Raw genomic sequence first — 17,162 nt, 5'->3', positions numbered from 1 at the left:
AGTGGTCCTCACCCAGCTGCCAAAACCTCCAGCTTCCTTCTCTTCTTCAACGCTTAGCCAGACAGTTGGCCGTAGTGATCATTCGCCATTTGGTCTGTTCCTGCACAACCGCAAAGGTTTGATGGCCTGAGAGTCCAACATCGGAACAGACTTGATGAACCCACATAATAGGGGGTCTGCCTCTGGACGGCCTCCATCCTTCGGTTGGTGGAATTTTATCCTGGATGTTACAAGCCACCTGGAGAATGACGCTCGGTGGAACGTCTTGTGGCATCCTTGTGACATGTCTGAAAAGCGTAAGGCGCTGCCTGTGGACAATAGATCCAGTAGCCTGTAGACCCGACCGACCATAAACATCTGCATTACAGATTAAGTCATTCCACTTTATGCCCAGTATACGACGTTGACCTTTTGTGCGGAAAGCCTCCAGCTTTGTCCAGTCTCGCAGTGTAGTGTCCATGTTTTGCAGCCGTACAACAGTATGGGAAGGATACAGCTTGAATAAATCCTGAACTTGGTTGTCATACAACATAAGATGATGTTGATTCCATATCCCTTGTAAACGGCCCATGGCAGATGCTGCAGTGCCAATCTGATGGAGAACCTCCGTGTGAGAATTGGAGGAGCTCGTCAGTATAGAACCTAGATAGCAAAAGCTGGAAACTGATTCAACAGTTTCGCTGTTCAAAGAGATTGGAGTCGCAGGTGGACGTGGTCCTAGATTTTGCAGTTTCATCTTTGACCATGAAATGTGGAGACCAATCTTAGCTGACTCCTCTTCCATATGCTGGAGTGCCTCATGAAACTTGTCAGGGCTCTGTACTAAAAGAACAGCGTAGTCAAGGTCTGTGAGTGAGAGATCACCAATCTCAAAGCCTATGGACCTGACGGAATGCTGCATTATTAAATCCATTGCCTGACAAAAGTGTGCAGGGCCAGAACGCAACCCTGCCTAACACCAGATATTGATTTAAAAGGCACTGACATCCAGCTCCCCTGATGAACACGGGCAGTGGTTCCATTATGCAGCTCTCTAATCAAGTTCAGCAGAGTGGTAGGGACACCTACACCCTTTAAGGCCATCCATAACACAACATGGTCTACTGAATCAAATGCAGCCTTAAGATTAACCTACGCTTCATGCAGGGGCTTCCTGAACTCGCGCTGTATCTCCGACAACAAGCGAAGGGCCAAAATTGCATCTATTGTAGACATGTTCCTTGTAAAGCCTGACTGTTGGGGACAGTGCTTCCAGTGTAGCAAAGGCTCCAGGCGTGCCAGCAAAACATGCGCAAACACCTTCCCTGGAATGGAGAGCAAGGTGATGGGCCTGTAGCTCTTACTGTGACTGCCACATCATCCAGCTCTGAACATGCCGTTTGTAGTAACTACCTCTTGACCGCTGAGGTTGCGAATGGTGTGGAATGCTGGCTTCAAGTTGCCCCTGGCTAAGCCAAATTTGACATCATCCGCAACTTTGTTATAATATGCCTTGTGATATCGGAGTGTCAGGGTGTTACATTTTTGCTTCAGCTGATTATGAGTGCGCTTATCACCATGCGGCTTTCAATTTAATGATCTGGAAGGCCTCCTCCGATAGCCATGGTTGGCATGCTGAATGCCTGTAGCCAATCATCTGCTCAGCAGATTAGTTGAGGGTAGAAGTGAACAGGGACCAGGCAACCTCCACATCATCTGGCAGATTAGCTAGACCTGAGAATCTGTTGCTGACATCAATACAAAACCTGTTGGCTAAACCTGGCACACACAGTGTGTCGATGTCAAACTTCTTCATCATCGCAGAGGGCTTACCTGCTCGTTGGAGCATCAACACCATACAAGTGACCACTAGATGGTGATCTGTGTTCGCCGCGAATTCTGCACCAAGATATACTCTACAGGAGGCGAAGAGACACCTATCGCATGTAATGATGTGGTCCAATTCCTTCTGAGTGACGCCATCATGAGAGATCCATGACATCTGGTGTATGCGTCACTGCTTGAACTATGACCCAAGAATGGAAAAATTCTGGGAGGCACAGAATGTAAGCAAGTGACGAGAGTTATCATTGGGTGTGCCTGAATCATAATGACCTGTTCAAACCCAGTTCGCAGGGAGCCTGTAACTACATTTATGTTACCCAGGATCATGAGATTATCATGTGGAGCGACTGTGCATACTAGATGTTCCAATTGATCATAGAAATGATCTTTAACTGAGTCAACAGATTCCTCTGTCGGCGTGTAGACTGCTATGACAGTGAGGTAACCGTGCCAATGTTTAAGACATGCAGTAAGTAAACGAGGAGACATGGGTATCCAGGTTGTCAGGGAGGACTTGGCCTCACTTTGCAGTAGAAGTGCTACCCCATATAAATGTTGGGGCCACCAGAATACAGAAGTAAAGAATCTTCCACCTCATGATGTCCGTGATCTATCGGCCTTGCTTCTGTTAGTCCTGCGATTGATGTACCAAGACAGTCGCGTGAGATAGCAACATGATGACCACGCCTGTGAAGAGTTGCAACAATCCAAGTTGCAATTCATAGAATCATAGAATATCAGGGTTGGAAGGGACCTCAGGAGGTCATCTAGTCCAACCCCCTGCTCAAAAGCAGGACCAATCCCCAATTAAATCATCCCAGCCAGGGCTTTGTCAAGCCTGACCTTAAAAACTTCTAAGGAAGGAGATTCCACCACCTCCCTAGGTAACGCATTCCAGTGTTTCACCACCCTCCTAGTGAAAAAGTTTTTCCTAATATCCAACCTAATTTTGGTGGACTGTCAGAGATCACAGATACAATTGGATGCATTGTCACAAAGTACAGCAGACATGCCTGCCGACATCAGAGGATGCGCGTCCCCAGGGGGGCTTTGACACGAACCCATCATGTTTGCACCGAGGGGAGACAGCACCGACAAGACATTTACAGCTGAAAGTAAGGCAGGGGCTTTAACCCTGGTGCTGAGTATTAGGTTATTCTTGATACCATCTGTGAACTTGAATATTACACCCTGTGAAACTTGAGATATACTTTGTCATAAAATGGCTTTAAAACTCTGGATACAACTGGAACCTTCAGATGTCACTGTCATGCCCATTATATGCACTGCTAAATAAAGACAATGTTCTGTCACATTTATTTTTCTGTACAAACTGGACTTTATAATTTTATGGCTATCACTGAACCTTTCCTTTGGATAGCAACATTTGACCGTGGTGCTCTTTTAATGCACTGCCAATTCTGTGTTACTGCTTAAAAGAAAATTAACTATTACTTCAGAAATAGACTCTAATAATTATTAAACATCTTTGCATATATATTTCAGGCTCTTGGATGATCATTTGCATCAGTGTACATCTGGAGAAATTCTGTAGACTTCAATCAGATTGCAAAGGGTAACCCCAAGAAAAAAATTGATCTATTATCTATATAACTAGGGTAGATACAATGGGCAAGTTGTGCCAAATTCTGATTTCATTTGCACCAATTTAAAGCTGGAGTGACTCACATGATATAATTCAAAGCAGAGTCTAACCTATACTATTTTAATTGTTAGATAGTTTGAAAGGCCCATTAAAAGCAATAACTACATCTATTATTTTGAACATAAAGTTTGATGCAGTATAAAATTTGCCAATGAATTATCCCCAAACAATTATGTCAGTAAAGAGAAGTATAACTTGTGTTAATTCCTGTAGTTTATATTTAAATACAACCAATATTATGCCCTGAGCCCAGTCCCACTCCCTACGTTTCGAATTATGCAGCAATCCATTTTGCTGATGCCATCTCTTCAGTGGCTTTATAACTAAGTTTTACGCTAACACTGATTTAGCTTATTGTGTCTAATTCATCAAATTCGCATTGAGCAATTCTTTTGAAATATTTATTGCTCAGGCCAATATTTACTATACCAGAATAAATATCACATGAGATCAGAGAAAATACTGCTGCATTGAATAACTCATAAAATAATAGAAGGCAGATTGAAACATTTCCGGTTCGCTATAAAACAAATGTAGCAGTGCAATTAGTACATTAGTACATTAGTCTGCTTTAAAAATGATACTTGCCTTGAGGGTCTTTAAATATCCAATCTACTGAAAATGCTATTATTTTAATATGTTAAAAAGACGTACATACTCGTATTTGTACATATGTACATAGATGGTACATTTAAAACTGTCTGATCTAATATATAATTTTGGCAAAAACAAACGTGGAGAAAAATGTTAAACCTTTTTTGCAAAAAAGCTACTTATAATAAAGGCATTACTTTAGTGTAACACTAAGACTTTGCTTCACCCATTTACAAATATCTGTATTTGCATGCATAGAAAATTGCTTTTTCTTTTAAAACACTTATGGAAAGAACCTTCCAGATAACATAACTTTTAAAATAATACAGACATACCTTGTTTAACTTGATAAAATAGTCCAGTCCAGCTTCCAGAGGATTAGTGTCACAGTTCATCTGTTAGAAAAATAAATATTTAATCCATAAGTGATGGCCCCGCAGGTTCCCCCATTGTTTTCACTTCTTTTGTTTCTAGTTTTCCATTTAATCCTTTTTATTTTTTATGTATAGTGGGTTAAATTCTTCTGTTAGCCAGGTGCAATTCACCGAGAGCTGCATGTGTGTAATTTTAAGCAGAGTACCTAATGCTATCCAAATGAAGCATGTTTTAACATACACAATAAAACTATAACTCAATAAGAAATGAGACATCTTGTCAAAATAAAATGAAATCAACACAACCATGAACAACTGAGGTGCATCCAAAATAGATATTTCTCTGCCAGAAATTTAATGAGTATAGTAGTTATTTTTACGTGGGAAAGGCACAGTTCATCATAATAGTAGTTTCCCCTGACTAAAATAAAATCCGTCTGATTTCTCTCCATTGCAGATTGAGAAACCCAGAACAAAATGTAGCTCTTTCTATCTAGTTGTGACTAAAACCCATATTTAAAAAAAATTGAATTGTAAAAATAACTGTGTTTTCAAACCTCTGCCCCCCAGGCCCGGAAAGCTTTTTCCAGCCTTAAGGCATTCAGAGCATAAGTTCCAAAGTCATCGATTCCTTCTTCCTGGCCTGCTTCCATGATGGCATTGTATAGAGCTGCAGAATCTTCTTTTCTATGGTAGAGTTCCCAACCCAGTTCACCTGTTATAAAACAAAAGTTAACAGACTAATCAAATCTAGAATTAAATAATCCCAATATATTTAGTGCTAGCATTATTACTGCAGAGATAAATGTTATGAAAATTAGGGCCAAATTTCCCTATTACACAGAACTCATTAGTAAGGGAGTGCAGAAATTTCCCTTCCCCACAGGAAGCTCCTGAAAGAATTGTGCCTCAGTACATAAATAATGGCACTATAAGTGAGCTGTAGCTCACGAAAGCTCATGCTCAAATAAATTGGTTAGTCTCTAAGGTGCCACAAGTACTCCTTTTCTTTTTGCGAATACAGACTAACATGGCTGTTACTCTGAAACCTATAATTTAAACTGATGACCCAAACCTGGGAAATAAACGATTCAGTAAGAAGAGGACAGGAAAGAAGGCCAAAGTCAGAGATGATGTTTAAGGGACATATAAATTATCAATTGGTAAATTACTCAAGTCTAAGTCTACACTGGTATAATATATATACTGGAAGATGCCAGTTACACCAACATGGACTGCCTCAGACTGAGCTCTGAATTTGGCTCAGTATGGTAGAGATGGACATAGAGACAAATGAAAATAAAAAGTGACTGGCACAGAAAAAAGGGGAAATAATAAAAATTTAGCACTTATGCTTTCTGTTTTCAAGGCACTTTACAGATACTAATTTAGTAGTAATCCAAAATCATTCCTTAACACTGATTTCCCACCAAAGATTACAGTTTTCAAAACTGACCTTTAGTTCTGTAAAAAAAAAATTATATATATATACACTTTGGTGTATTTTTTTCTTTGAAAGATCTTGGAAATCCTTCTTAGTTCCTAACCAGAAAATGTTTGACAACCAATGTACCGTTTCTCTCTCATTTATGTCTATTTATAATTTGATTAATCTAATGCTTTCGAACACATCATCAGTTTCATTTCTCAACATAATTTTAGTCATACCAGTTATTTTCCTCGCTGCCCAATTATTTTGATAGTCTGTTTTCCCTACCTCTTACCTGTATAGGATATCCTAATAGCAGTAGCAGCAATATCAGAAAGTTTAATATGTCTGGACTGAAGAAATTTAAATGCAGAATCACTAAGATCCTCAGTGGTCAGTTTCTGGAGAACCTTTCGGGCAAATGGACCTGCTATGCCAAGTACTCCCATCTCATCTGTAATATTTTTAATCTCAACATTGTATCCACCCTTCAGTGCCTCCTCTTCTATCCATCTGCATGTGAAAGACAAGAGTTTTATTAACATTCTCAGTCAAGGTAACAATTTTAGCATTTGTTCCTGGGGCCATAGACCATAGATTTATTGTAACATTCAAAGTAAGTGTTCTGTACGATGATGATAATTAAAACTTGTGCACTTGTGGTAGAGCCTAGAGGCCCCAACCAAAGATCAGAGCTCTACTGTGCTTGGCGATGTACACACACACAAATAATGAAGAGCCCAAACAGATTGCCATATAAGTATTCAGCAGTGCTTGAAAAGACAAAACAATATGGAAATCATGGGTATGAGGCAGCCGCCAGACATATTGACCAAACTACCTGCTTTAACCCATTAATCTGGCAATTACTAATATTTATTTATTATTAATCATGATGGGCCAAATCCTAAGGCCTATTCCCAGGGAGGGGAGCTCCACACCAACCTGACTGAGCCTGAGGATAGTCAGGGCAGTGTGAAAGAGGGCATAGTGATCAGCCACACCACCATCATGACCTGTGGAGGCCCGAAAAAGAATAAAGTGTTCATGCAAATGAGGAGCTTCTGAAACTGCTACTGCCGCTGCTGTTGATTTGCAGACAAGAGCCTTCTGCTCTTGCTCCTGTTGCTTCCACTGCTATGATAATAGCTGGAGCAGTAAGGCTTGCAAGTGCTGCTATTACTCCCCAGCTTCAACAACTAAAAGGGGATTCTGGATCCTACTTCTTGTACCACATTTCACCAGATTCTCTCTTCCAGACCCAGTTCTTCTCTTCTGGGGCACAAACAGTCCCAAAATAATCAGAAAGCCTATTTGCTTTGAACAGCACAACCCACATTCTACTGTTTTTAGGGCAGTCTCTTCCCCAGTGTACTTCCCCCTTCTTCCCTTCCTTCCTTGGTATATGAAGCAGCTGGACCTGGCAGGCCCTCTACCCTTTCCTCCCTGATCCCCGAGTCTGCAGAAGAGCATGGGAAAGGGAGGGATTTATGAGTATGTTTCTTTCCAGGACCCCTGAACCCTCTTGAGACCCAACTGCAGTGTATACTTCATCACAAAGGCAGGTTAATAACTGGTGTAAAATAAGTTTTTTTAGATGTAGGATAAGTGCAATAGATAAGTGCAATAATTGAGGCAGTTTAGTACAGAGTTAGAGGAGAGGTTTTAAAAGGGGAAACAGCAGACCTAGAGTAGAGGGTCGAAAGGATCATAGGACTTAAAATGGATATGCCTTTAGATCCAAAATATGTATAACCACAAAGGCAACAAAGAAGAGCAAGCAGTAAACACAGTGAGCATAAGAAATCTCTTAAAACAGATACACATTCCTGACATAATCATACACTGTAGATTCCTCAGACTATTTAAATTGTTAGTGAAAAGTTCAGCTTTAACTCTTAACAACCAAGTCTCTCATAAAGTTCACAAAATAAATAAAGAAGGTAGTATTCAAAATCTTATAGTATATAGTCTGATAAGTTTTCTTAAGAAATCCGAAGGCATAGTTGGGGGACCAAACAAAACTGTTGAAGTTCTTTACAAATAAATACATTGAGCCAGTTCTGCCACTCTTATTCAAGTTTAGTACTTAAATATGCAAGTATTCCCATTGATTCCAATGGAACAAATCACAGAATAAGGCATCACTCACAGATGTATGTATCTGTATCTATCTGTGTACTGTATTTACCTATATACACGCTTACCTCAGATCATGGAGCTCTGACCCAGAACCAGTCACCAGCAAAAACTCCCCTGGAGACAGGTGAGACACGGTTAGCTCAGCATAGACTTGGCCTCTCGGTGTTAACATGTGACTTATATTTGTAGCACCCATCTACATAGTAGAACATATAATAATTTCATTTGCAAAATAAATCCTTTGAGCTCTTGCAGGTCCTTGGTGCAAAATGTGAAAACAAAATGCTTGTGTACATTAGTTATACAAAAATCTTTAACCATATCACTTATATTAGAAAGTATGACTCTCTCTCTCTTTCTTCTGTTTTTAACCTCATTAGTAGAAGATTAATGTCCTATTGCTCAGGATTATGATTTATAATGGAAATTTCACATTTTTCATATGAAAGAAATTAACAATCCGTTGCTTGAAATAAAGGTTTGGTCAAGGTCTTTATAAATATTTGTTATGTGTATGTTACAGAAGACTTTCTCAAGCCAAAACTGATTGAAGAATAGATTTCCAATGCAAATTCAGTCATAGATTCATAGATATTAAGGTCAGAAGGGACCATTATGATCATCTAGTCTGACCTCCTGCACAACGCAGGCCACAGAATCTCACCCACCCACTCCTGAGATAAACCTCTCACCTATGTCTGAGCTATTGAAGTCCTCAGATCATGGTTTAGAGACTTCAAGGTGCAGAGAATCCTCCAGCAAGTGACCCAAGCTACAGAGGAAGGCGAAAAACCTCCAGGGCCTCTTCCAATCTGCCCTGGAGGAAAATTCCTTCCCGATGCCAAATATGGCGATCAGCTGAACCCTGAGCATATGGGCAAGATTCACCAGCCAGATACCCAGGAAAGAATTCTCTGTAGTAACTCAGATCCCACCCCATCTAACATCCCAATTTTTTTTCTTAAGTTTGCTGTTCATCAAAGCCAAAAATTGTGCTTGCCTTATTCACACAATTGTTCCCCTTGAGTCATGTGAATAAGGCATGCAGGAATTGGTACCAAAAGGATGAGCATGCCACAAGCCTGCCAAAGGTGTCTAAGAGGTGTTTACAACTCTGAGTTAATCCAATACAATCTCTGCTGTGTATAGTCTTGATCTAGCAAAAAGTCTCATTTGACACAAAAGGATTTCCAGAGGATTCCTCTTTAGTGTTTTTTCTGTGAGATGAAATATAAAGATGATCACATTATTATGCCTCTGCTTCCCTGTCTCCCATTTCTGGAACTCTTCCAGCGTGACCTAAATTAGTTACATTATCATAGTTCTGTTTACCTTTGGAATGACATTTGCAAACAGGTGATCCAACAGTTTAACCGAATCATTCCCTTTGACAATAAACTTGCCAAATGGTGTCAGGTCAATCACACCAACTTTTTCCATAACCTGCTTATATTCACGACCCACAGGTTCAAACCAGTTCGTGCGCCAAAAACTGGGTCTGAAACAGAGTATTTACGCACATAAAAAACAGAATACACATCTGGTTATTACAGTCTAGCCATTTTGTGATCTATTCAGCAAAATATATTCCCAAAATTCTTCGTTTTGCAAGTCATTCAAAAGCATTAGAACCTAGTCTCTCTTATTTTAGGTAGTTTATCCATTATTTTCCTCAGTGTAACAATGGGTTAAATATTAATTCATTTAACATGAGAGTCAAAAACAAAATTGGCAACAATAAACTATGTAACAGTTTGAATTGTTAAAGTGTAAGAAAAAATTTCTACTTCTTCATTAATTAACTCTGGGTAAATTTACTGCTGAATTTGCTGAGTCCTTTATTATGGGTTAGATTGTTGAAGGCTTCACCCACCTAGCTGCACAGGGAAGAGTAGGGCTCTCCTTACTCCCCTGCTGAGCCTTGCACAAATTGTGACTACAGCTGAGGATGGGAAAACAGAGCTTCTTGCCTGATACCTCCCACTGGAAGCAAACAGGCAGGGAGCGGAGAGCAGAAAAAGGTGGGGAGGATCCTGGGCCCCGCCACCTTTACTCACCGGTTGCACAGAGGGAGTAAGTTAGTTCCATGAAAAGAGGTGAAATAATTTACTCCCTGCAGAACAAGTGGGAAGTAAGGGAGGAAATGTGACTTTATAGTTACAGTTTGCTCTCTAGTCTGCTCCCGGCCAGTGCAGCTGCATGCTGCGGTTAGTAAGGTTACAGTGTAATTCTATATCTGTGCTTTAGAATTTATGTATCTTGAGAATTAAATAGATTTTAAAATATAGATAACAAAATCAGACCAACCAAAAAAATAACAGAAGAGTTGCTTCTGAGACCTTCTTTGGCTAAACTGACTGAAAATCCTAATTCAATCCTAATTCAATCAACTCTTGCCTTCAGGACAATAGACCAATACAAAATTGGTAATCGTTCATTTACTTGTATCCAATCTCATCTCCAGGCTTGTAGAACCAATGAGGTTGCTCCCATCCTGCATGGAAACCCATTGAGCATTTAGATTTAAGCACTTCATAAAGCCCACTGACTCTCTCTGTAGGTCTCCCAGCAAACCTTTCTTCTTTAGGATAACCAACTAGAACGGAAAAAAGAAAAGAGGGACACTAGATATCGTACACCAAGAAAGCAAAACATGGTAAAAAAAAGTCAGCAACTGCATACCTAAAATAAATATTTCTAATATAGCTACAAAGCAAATTTCTAGAGCAGTGGTTCTCAAACTTTTTTTTCGCGGACCACTTGAAAATTGCTGAAGGTCTCGGCAGACCACTTAATGACCTTTCCAAATGTTGTGTGTACCATTAGCTAACTACTGTAAAGCGCTTTGGATAAAACCACTATATACAAAAAATCTTAATAATAGTTAACATTTTTTGTTCTACAAATAAAAGCACACAACTCATATTTTAATATCAGTAGTCTTACCTTTCTAATGTGATGGATATGCCCTCTCTCCCCTGCCGCAGCAGCCCCCAAGCTGGGGCTGGGAAGGAGGGCCATCTCTCCCTGGCAGCCGCAGCCCTGGAGCTGGGGAAAGTCACCTCTTTCTCTGGCCGCCACAGCCCTGCACATCCCAAATTCCCCCCACCCCCTCTTCTCACCCCACTGCCCCCTCGCACCTACCCTATATTCCCCCCAAGGCCACCACCTCACCTTACATGTGCGTCTTCTCCAGGGTCCAGGCACCTAATTAGTGGAGCCATGCCTGCGCAGCTCCAGTAATTAGGTGGGTGCCCCTTCATTCTCTTGTGTGTGGCTGTCCAGGTGTGCACCTTAGAGAGAACTATCTGTGGACCACCTGAATGGAGCTCGTGGACTGCTGGTGGTCCCTGGACCACAGTTTGAGAACCTCTGTAGAGGTATTTGGTATCATGCTACCAAATCAGAAGGGTAATGTTTTCTATTAATTTTCCATTCACTTTGCACAACTGCAAAGTCTGCATGAACAAAGGGAGTCAGGTGTTGCAATGCTGAATGTTACAGTGCCTAACTTTTAGGCACCTGAGTTAGGTGCCTAGCCTCCCTGTACAATGAATGGGGAGAGAGAGACAGCTTAGGGTATGTCTACACTGCAATTAAAAACCCACAGCTGTCCTATGCCAGCTGACTCAGGCTCACAGGACATGAGCTAAGGGGCTGTTTCATTGTGATGTAAACGTTCTGGCTTGGGCTGGAGCCTAGGCTATATGACCTGTAAAATGGGAGGGTTCGGTAGATGTGCTCACAGGGCTCCTACTGGATTGGGTCCCAGATATGACTTAGCCAGCCAAATGCCTATCTTCCCCTGCTTTGTGATGCATTCTGAGGCCCAGGCAGGAGAGATGCCTGGAGTGAGGCAGCAGTGAGCATGCCCAGAGGTAGACACTTAGGCACCCAGGAAACTTTTACCTGGAAAATTTAGGCGCCTACCGGGTTTGGCTGCAGTTTTGTGCATTGGAGTGGTTCCCATAGGACTTAGGCACTTAATTCCTTTTGCGCATCTAGGCCTAAGTGACTACACTAGTTGCAAGGCAGTGGGGCATCAGGCTTCATCTTTCTGTTAATCCACAACAAAAGAAAGGAGATGTTTTACACAAGTGCAAAGTCCTATATTTTAGGATATGAAAAATGCTTTATAAATTATCTTCTTACCAATGTTGTTAAATCCATAAGACTCTCTTGCTTTTGTTGCTGTATATTGGGTGGTGATCCATTTTCCATAGCGATTGGGATCTAATTCTATTAGGTCAAAAGGAGGCTCCCCACCTAGGATCCAATCACTGAGATACTTTCCTACACCTCCAGCATGGATAATGCCATATCTTTAAAACAGAAACAAATCCTCCAATATTGAGTCATTTGAAATAATTTTTCAACAAGGCATCAATTATTACAAATTCTCTTTGCACTGTTTGATAATGTTTTCTCTAGGAATTACTCAAAGCCACTGTTATTTCCATTTTCAGCAACCAAGTTAGCTGCCTCTAATAGATGGCACTCTGAGGTTACAGGAAGCAGATCTATTCTGATAGTTTTATTGCCCTCCCCAGAGACAGAGAAAAACCATCACCCTGTCCCCTTATCCCAGTGTTTTTGCACGGCCAGTGTCAGTTCTCCCCTGAAATCTCTGCTCCTTATCAGAGGTGTTTCCTCTCCACTCCCCTTCTCCCACCCCACTGGTTTCCAATCTTAGTCTGCTTCCCCAACCAGCTCCAGTCTCCTCTGTCTAGTGGTTCCCAGTCTCAGTCTCCTTGCCCAGCTTGTCCCATTTCTTCCCTCAACTCCCAGTTCCAATTTCCCTCTTCCCTCCCAGCCTCCAGTCTCAGTCCACATACCCCTAACCTCTCTTCCACAGACTCTTGTCTCAACCCACTCCCCCATCCAGCTCTTGTCACCTTTGAACTTGAATCAGGCAGTTTCCTCATCACACTGACTGGATAACAGTTGAAAACACAGGAGAGACAAGCTCCCTGCTCTCACTTCCAGCGCCTGGACTCAACCCTGCCCGCAGCCTCCCAAAACTGCAATTGCAGAGAGAGTCCACCTCAGCCTAAGGCTGGAGCATGCCTATATGGATGGAGTCTTCAGAGATTTCTGTAATGAAGGTCCGACAATTCTCTACTAAGCATATGCGATCAGTGATTTTTCTCAGGCTAATAACTTGGACAAGTTTAGATGGATTTTCATAGAGATGACAAAAGGCCGATCCCTGTCACAAAGGCCACCCCTCTGCCATATTTCAAGTCCCTATTTCAAAGCATGGAGACTCTAGATCTTTTCAAACAAAAGAGCATCAGAAGTTTTTTAACATGGGCCAAACAATATATTTTTCCTGAGCCTTATTCTCAGAAACAGATGAAATGTTTTAGCTGAAACTTATTCGGCCTAAGGCAGACACCCATCACAGAAAATTTCAAGGCTATCTGGTTAAAGTTTGGCAAAGTTATAAACAACTGAAAACTAGGTCTTATAATGGGAAGTGTCTGGCAACCTTAATAATATGTAGCAATACCAGTCCCACCCATAATAATTATTAACCTGTCTACACACTAAAGTGCGCAGCAAGCTGTTGGCGTCACACAAATAATAAATTATTACAAAAAAACCACACACACTCACTTAGACTTCAAACACAACGTTCTGACTGGGAACTCTAAGATAAAGACTACCAGTGTACACACAAAATTACAACATACATGGAAACATCTGCTTCTATAGCGTTCTGAGTGTAAATGACCCCTGAAATACAGATACCGCTGTCTCACCAATATCCCCATTAAACCTTGGGTCCCAACATTCAGAAGCTAAACAAATGTATACTTGTTTAAAAAAATTAAGTTTATAATAGGAATAAAACCCTCTATGCTGTCTTCAGTCAGTTCGATATGGACCTTAATCCTATTCCCACTGAAGTCACTTCAGTGGAAGGAGAAAAGGGCCCACAGGCAGTGCAATTAATGTAATAAAGCAGTCTTTTCTGGAACCCAGTGCTTTAGATAAGAATATTAAGTGTGTAGTTAAAAGGTGAAATTTTTAAAACCTCTTGAATTCAAATAGCAAGTGTACTTAATCATTCAATTCAAAATGATCAAACTATTTTATTTTGGGAGCCTGGGAAAGCATCTTAATCTTTTATATAATTTTATATATGAGGGTTTGTAAAGTGAAGAAAAAGTGGATAAGGCCTTACTGGATTCTGATCTGATGATTAGGCAATTATCCATTCATCTTGGAGCAATGATCAGCTGAGGTAACGGAATGTGGCAAGGAATTTAGGGTGAATACGTTGTAGACCATGATTAACGAAAATGTTAATATAAGAATATCACAATGAGACAGAATGAGCAGCACCTGATCTCCTCAAACAGTACCTTCCCCAGTATCTACCACCTACCTCTAACATCCAACAACACTCACCTACAGTATCCATCTTCTCAACCTCTGGCACCCCCAGTACTCTCATCTGGCACACCCCTTCCACAACAGCCAATACTCTCAATACCCTTTTAGTACCCTCTGCTTTGTACTTCTTCACCCCCCTCCACAAAACATACAACATTCCATTTAGCACCTCAAATGTTAAGCTTCCTTTGTTCTACTCATCCTTGCCACAACTGGAATTGCACAATCCTTTGCAGCTGCAAAATAGCCCATGGAGAAGACAATGGATACATCTACACTGGAATAAAAGAGCTGTGGCATGGCTGCAGCTGGCTTGGGTCAGCTGATTTGGGCTTATGGGGCTTGGGCTGCAGGGCTAAAAATTGCTGTGTAGATGTTTGGGATCAGGCTAGAGCTGGCTCTGGGACACTCCCCCCTCATGGGATCCCAGAGCTCAGGCTCCAGCCCAAGCCTGAATGTCTACATGACAATTTTACAGCCCCACAGCACAAGCCCCAGGAGGCCGAATCAGTTGACCCGAGTCGGCTGTGGGTGTTTAACTGTGTGGCCCAATATGGCCCAAAGTTATTTGCACAAATAAACTGAAAGATGTACTCTAAGAAACAGTGCTGACAAGATTCTATCTTGGTACACACAAAATTTTAAATACTACTGATTTCATGACACTGGCCTTGAGGTTAACTGTTCCATGCTGCCGAAGAAGAGGAGCAAGAACAGAAAAAGAGCTGGTGAGAAAGAGCCACAGGATGGGTGGGAGTAGTGACAAATATATGGCTGAATATAAGGAGATGCATATGATCAGATGGTTGAGGCCACTTGCAGGCTCAGGGTAGTGTGCAGTATACTTTAAAAAAACAAGGTCAGTGATGCTGAAATTGAATGCAATTGTAATTAGCTTTACTTTAATACATGACGGACAAAAGTTAATGGTGTGATGAATTTACTCACCCAAAGCCAATTGCTACCCAGTAATTCCTGACACCTTGATGCGGTCCCACCATAGGAAGAATGTCTGGAGAATATGTGATTGGACCAGCAACTGTGTTAATGATGTCTGCTTGTTTCAGGACTGGGACCATTGTCATTGCAGCCTCAATATGATCCATTATTCTGTCTAAATCAGACTCAAAAAGTTCCTTTCCAAAACCTGCACAAATATTTGATACATATTATATATTTGTAATAAACTGTAAATATTTGTTTTAAATATATGCATACTATATATTTAAATAAGCAATAGCAGTATGTAATTCATCAGTCTGTATATCCACACCTTTTCTATCTTTACCTCACAAAACCCCATTTCCCTATAAGAAGAGCACAAACTGAGGGCAACTGGATTTGAGTCAGCTTTCATTTTATTTCTCTTAATCTAAGGGGAAGCAGTGCGGCCTAGCAGCTCAGGCACTGCACTAGGACTCAGGAGACTTGGGGCTTGTCTTCAAGTACAGTGCTATAGCAGGGCAGCTTGCAGTTGTGCTGCTGTAGCAAAGACACTACTATGCTGACAGGAGAGCTTCTCCTGTTGGCGTAGTTAATCTACCTCTGTCAGAGCTTCTCCTGTTGACATAGCTCTGTCTGCCCCAGGGGTTAGGTCGGTATAACTATGTCTCTCAAGGGTGTGGATTTTTCATACCCCTGAGCGATGCAGACATACCAATATAGGTCTGTAGTGTAGACTTGGCCTTGGACTCTATTCTTGGCTCTGTCACTGACCATTTGGATGACCTTGGGCAAGTCATTTACTTATCTGAGTTTCAGTTTCCCCATCTGTGAAATGGGGATAATGATATTACCTGCAGTGGTAAAGCATTTTGAGATCTACTGATGAGAAGCACTATGTAAGAGCTAGGTATGATTATTATCATTAACGACACAAAGTCTCAACACTAAAGCAGGAAAGAGATTGACAGGCACAGGAGACTTCTCTAATGCTGGTCAAAGCCCTTTGTTTTTATGGATCTATTTCATTCATATATACAATAGTCTGCCTTCGTGTTCAGAGTGTTATTTCTGTTCAGTCTCTCACAGAGGCTGTAGTCATATTTTGAAAGATACGCAAAAAAAGTATATGTTGCAACTAAATTTTCAATAGCTTCCACTTCTCATCATACAAGGAAGTGTTATAAAGGGAAATATGCTGCTGTGCTTTATATTATTAAACTATTTTCTATAGTTTATCAAGCTTTGAAGATATATGTAATTTTTTTAAATTACCTGGTGGAACTCCATTTGTTACCCAGGACTCCTGTAGTTTCATTTTCTCCTGACTTTCATATGGACCAAATAAAAGCCCGTCCCTTTCCTGTCTTAGATAATATGATCCTTCTAAGTCACGGAGCACAGGCAATTCCGTTTTCAGGACTTTCACTTCAGGAATAGTTGATGTGACAACATACTGATGGTGAACAGGTATGAGGGGATGGTGCAGTCCAATCATTCTGCCTATTTCACGAGCCCAGAAGCCTAAGAAACACAATAAACAACTATGCTTATATGCAAACAATTTCAGTGAATGGATTTTGTCACTCGGGTAACCTTTATTTGCCATATAGCAATGCTATGCTGAGCTGATCAGACTCAAAATAAAGGTTAACCCTGCATATGCCCTGAAAGCCATTTTGAATTGACAGATTACTACAACTCTGTCACTCTTGGGATTTAGATCTGTGTGGATGTGTTTGCTTACTTTAATCTATAAATAACTCTCATTTCTTTTTCCTTGTTAATA

At 40.9% G+C, this 17,162-nt stretch overlaps 1 protein-coding gene across 4 annotated transcripts in view; it reads right to left on the bottom strand.

The window, feature by feature from the left end:
- The window catches only part of DMGDH (dimethylglycine dehydrogenase), a 75,562-nt gene that overhangs the window by 17,500 nt on the left and 40,900 nt on the right, over window positions 1-17,162 (bottom strand). For all 4 annotated transcript variants that reach the window (XM_073344137.2, XM_073344136.2, XM_073344138.2 and 1 more), the window contains 9 exons: window positions 16,649-16,897; window positions 15,380-15,578; window positions 12,182-12,351; window positions 10,472-10,625; window positions 9,362-9,527; window positions 8,095-8,225; window positions 6,183-6,400; window positions 5,016-5,173; window positions 4,420-4,479 (listed from right to left, as the gene is read on the bottom strand). In XM_073344137.2, the coding sequence (XP_073200238.1) occupies window positions 4,420-4,479; window positions 5,016-5,173; window positions 6,183-6,400; window positions 8,095-8,225; window positions 9,362-9,527; window positions 10,472-10,625; window positions 12,182-12,351; window positions 15,380-15,578; window positions 16,649-16,897 (1,505 nt within the window). The remainder of the gene's footprint in view (window positions 1-4,419; window positions 4,480-5,015; window positions 5,174-6,182; window positions 6,401-8,094; window positions 8,226-9,361; window positions 9,528-10,471; window positions 10,626-12,181; window positions 12,352-15,379; window positions 15,579-16,648; window positions 16,898-17,162) is intronic.

The sequence above is a fragment of the Lepidochelys kempii genome, chromosome 5 (genome assembly GCF_965140285.1).
Source record: "Lepidochelys kempii isolate rLepKem1 chromosome 5, rLepKem1.hap1, whole genome shotgun sequence".
In the NCBI taxonomy this organism is placed as follows: Eukaryota; Metazoa; Chordata; order Testudines; family Cheloniidae; genus Lepidochelys; species Lepidochelys kempii.
The sequence above is the reverse complement of the archived record's forward strand: the minus strand, read 5'-3'. Positions and strand labels throughout refer to the sequence as shown.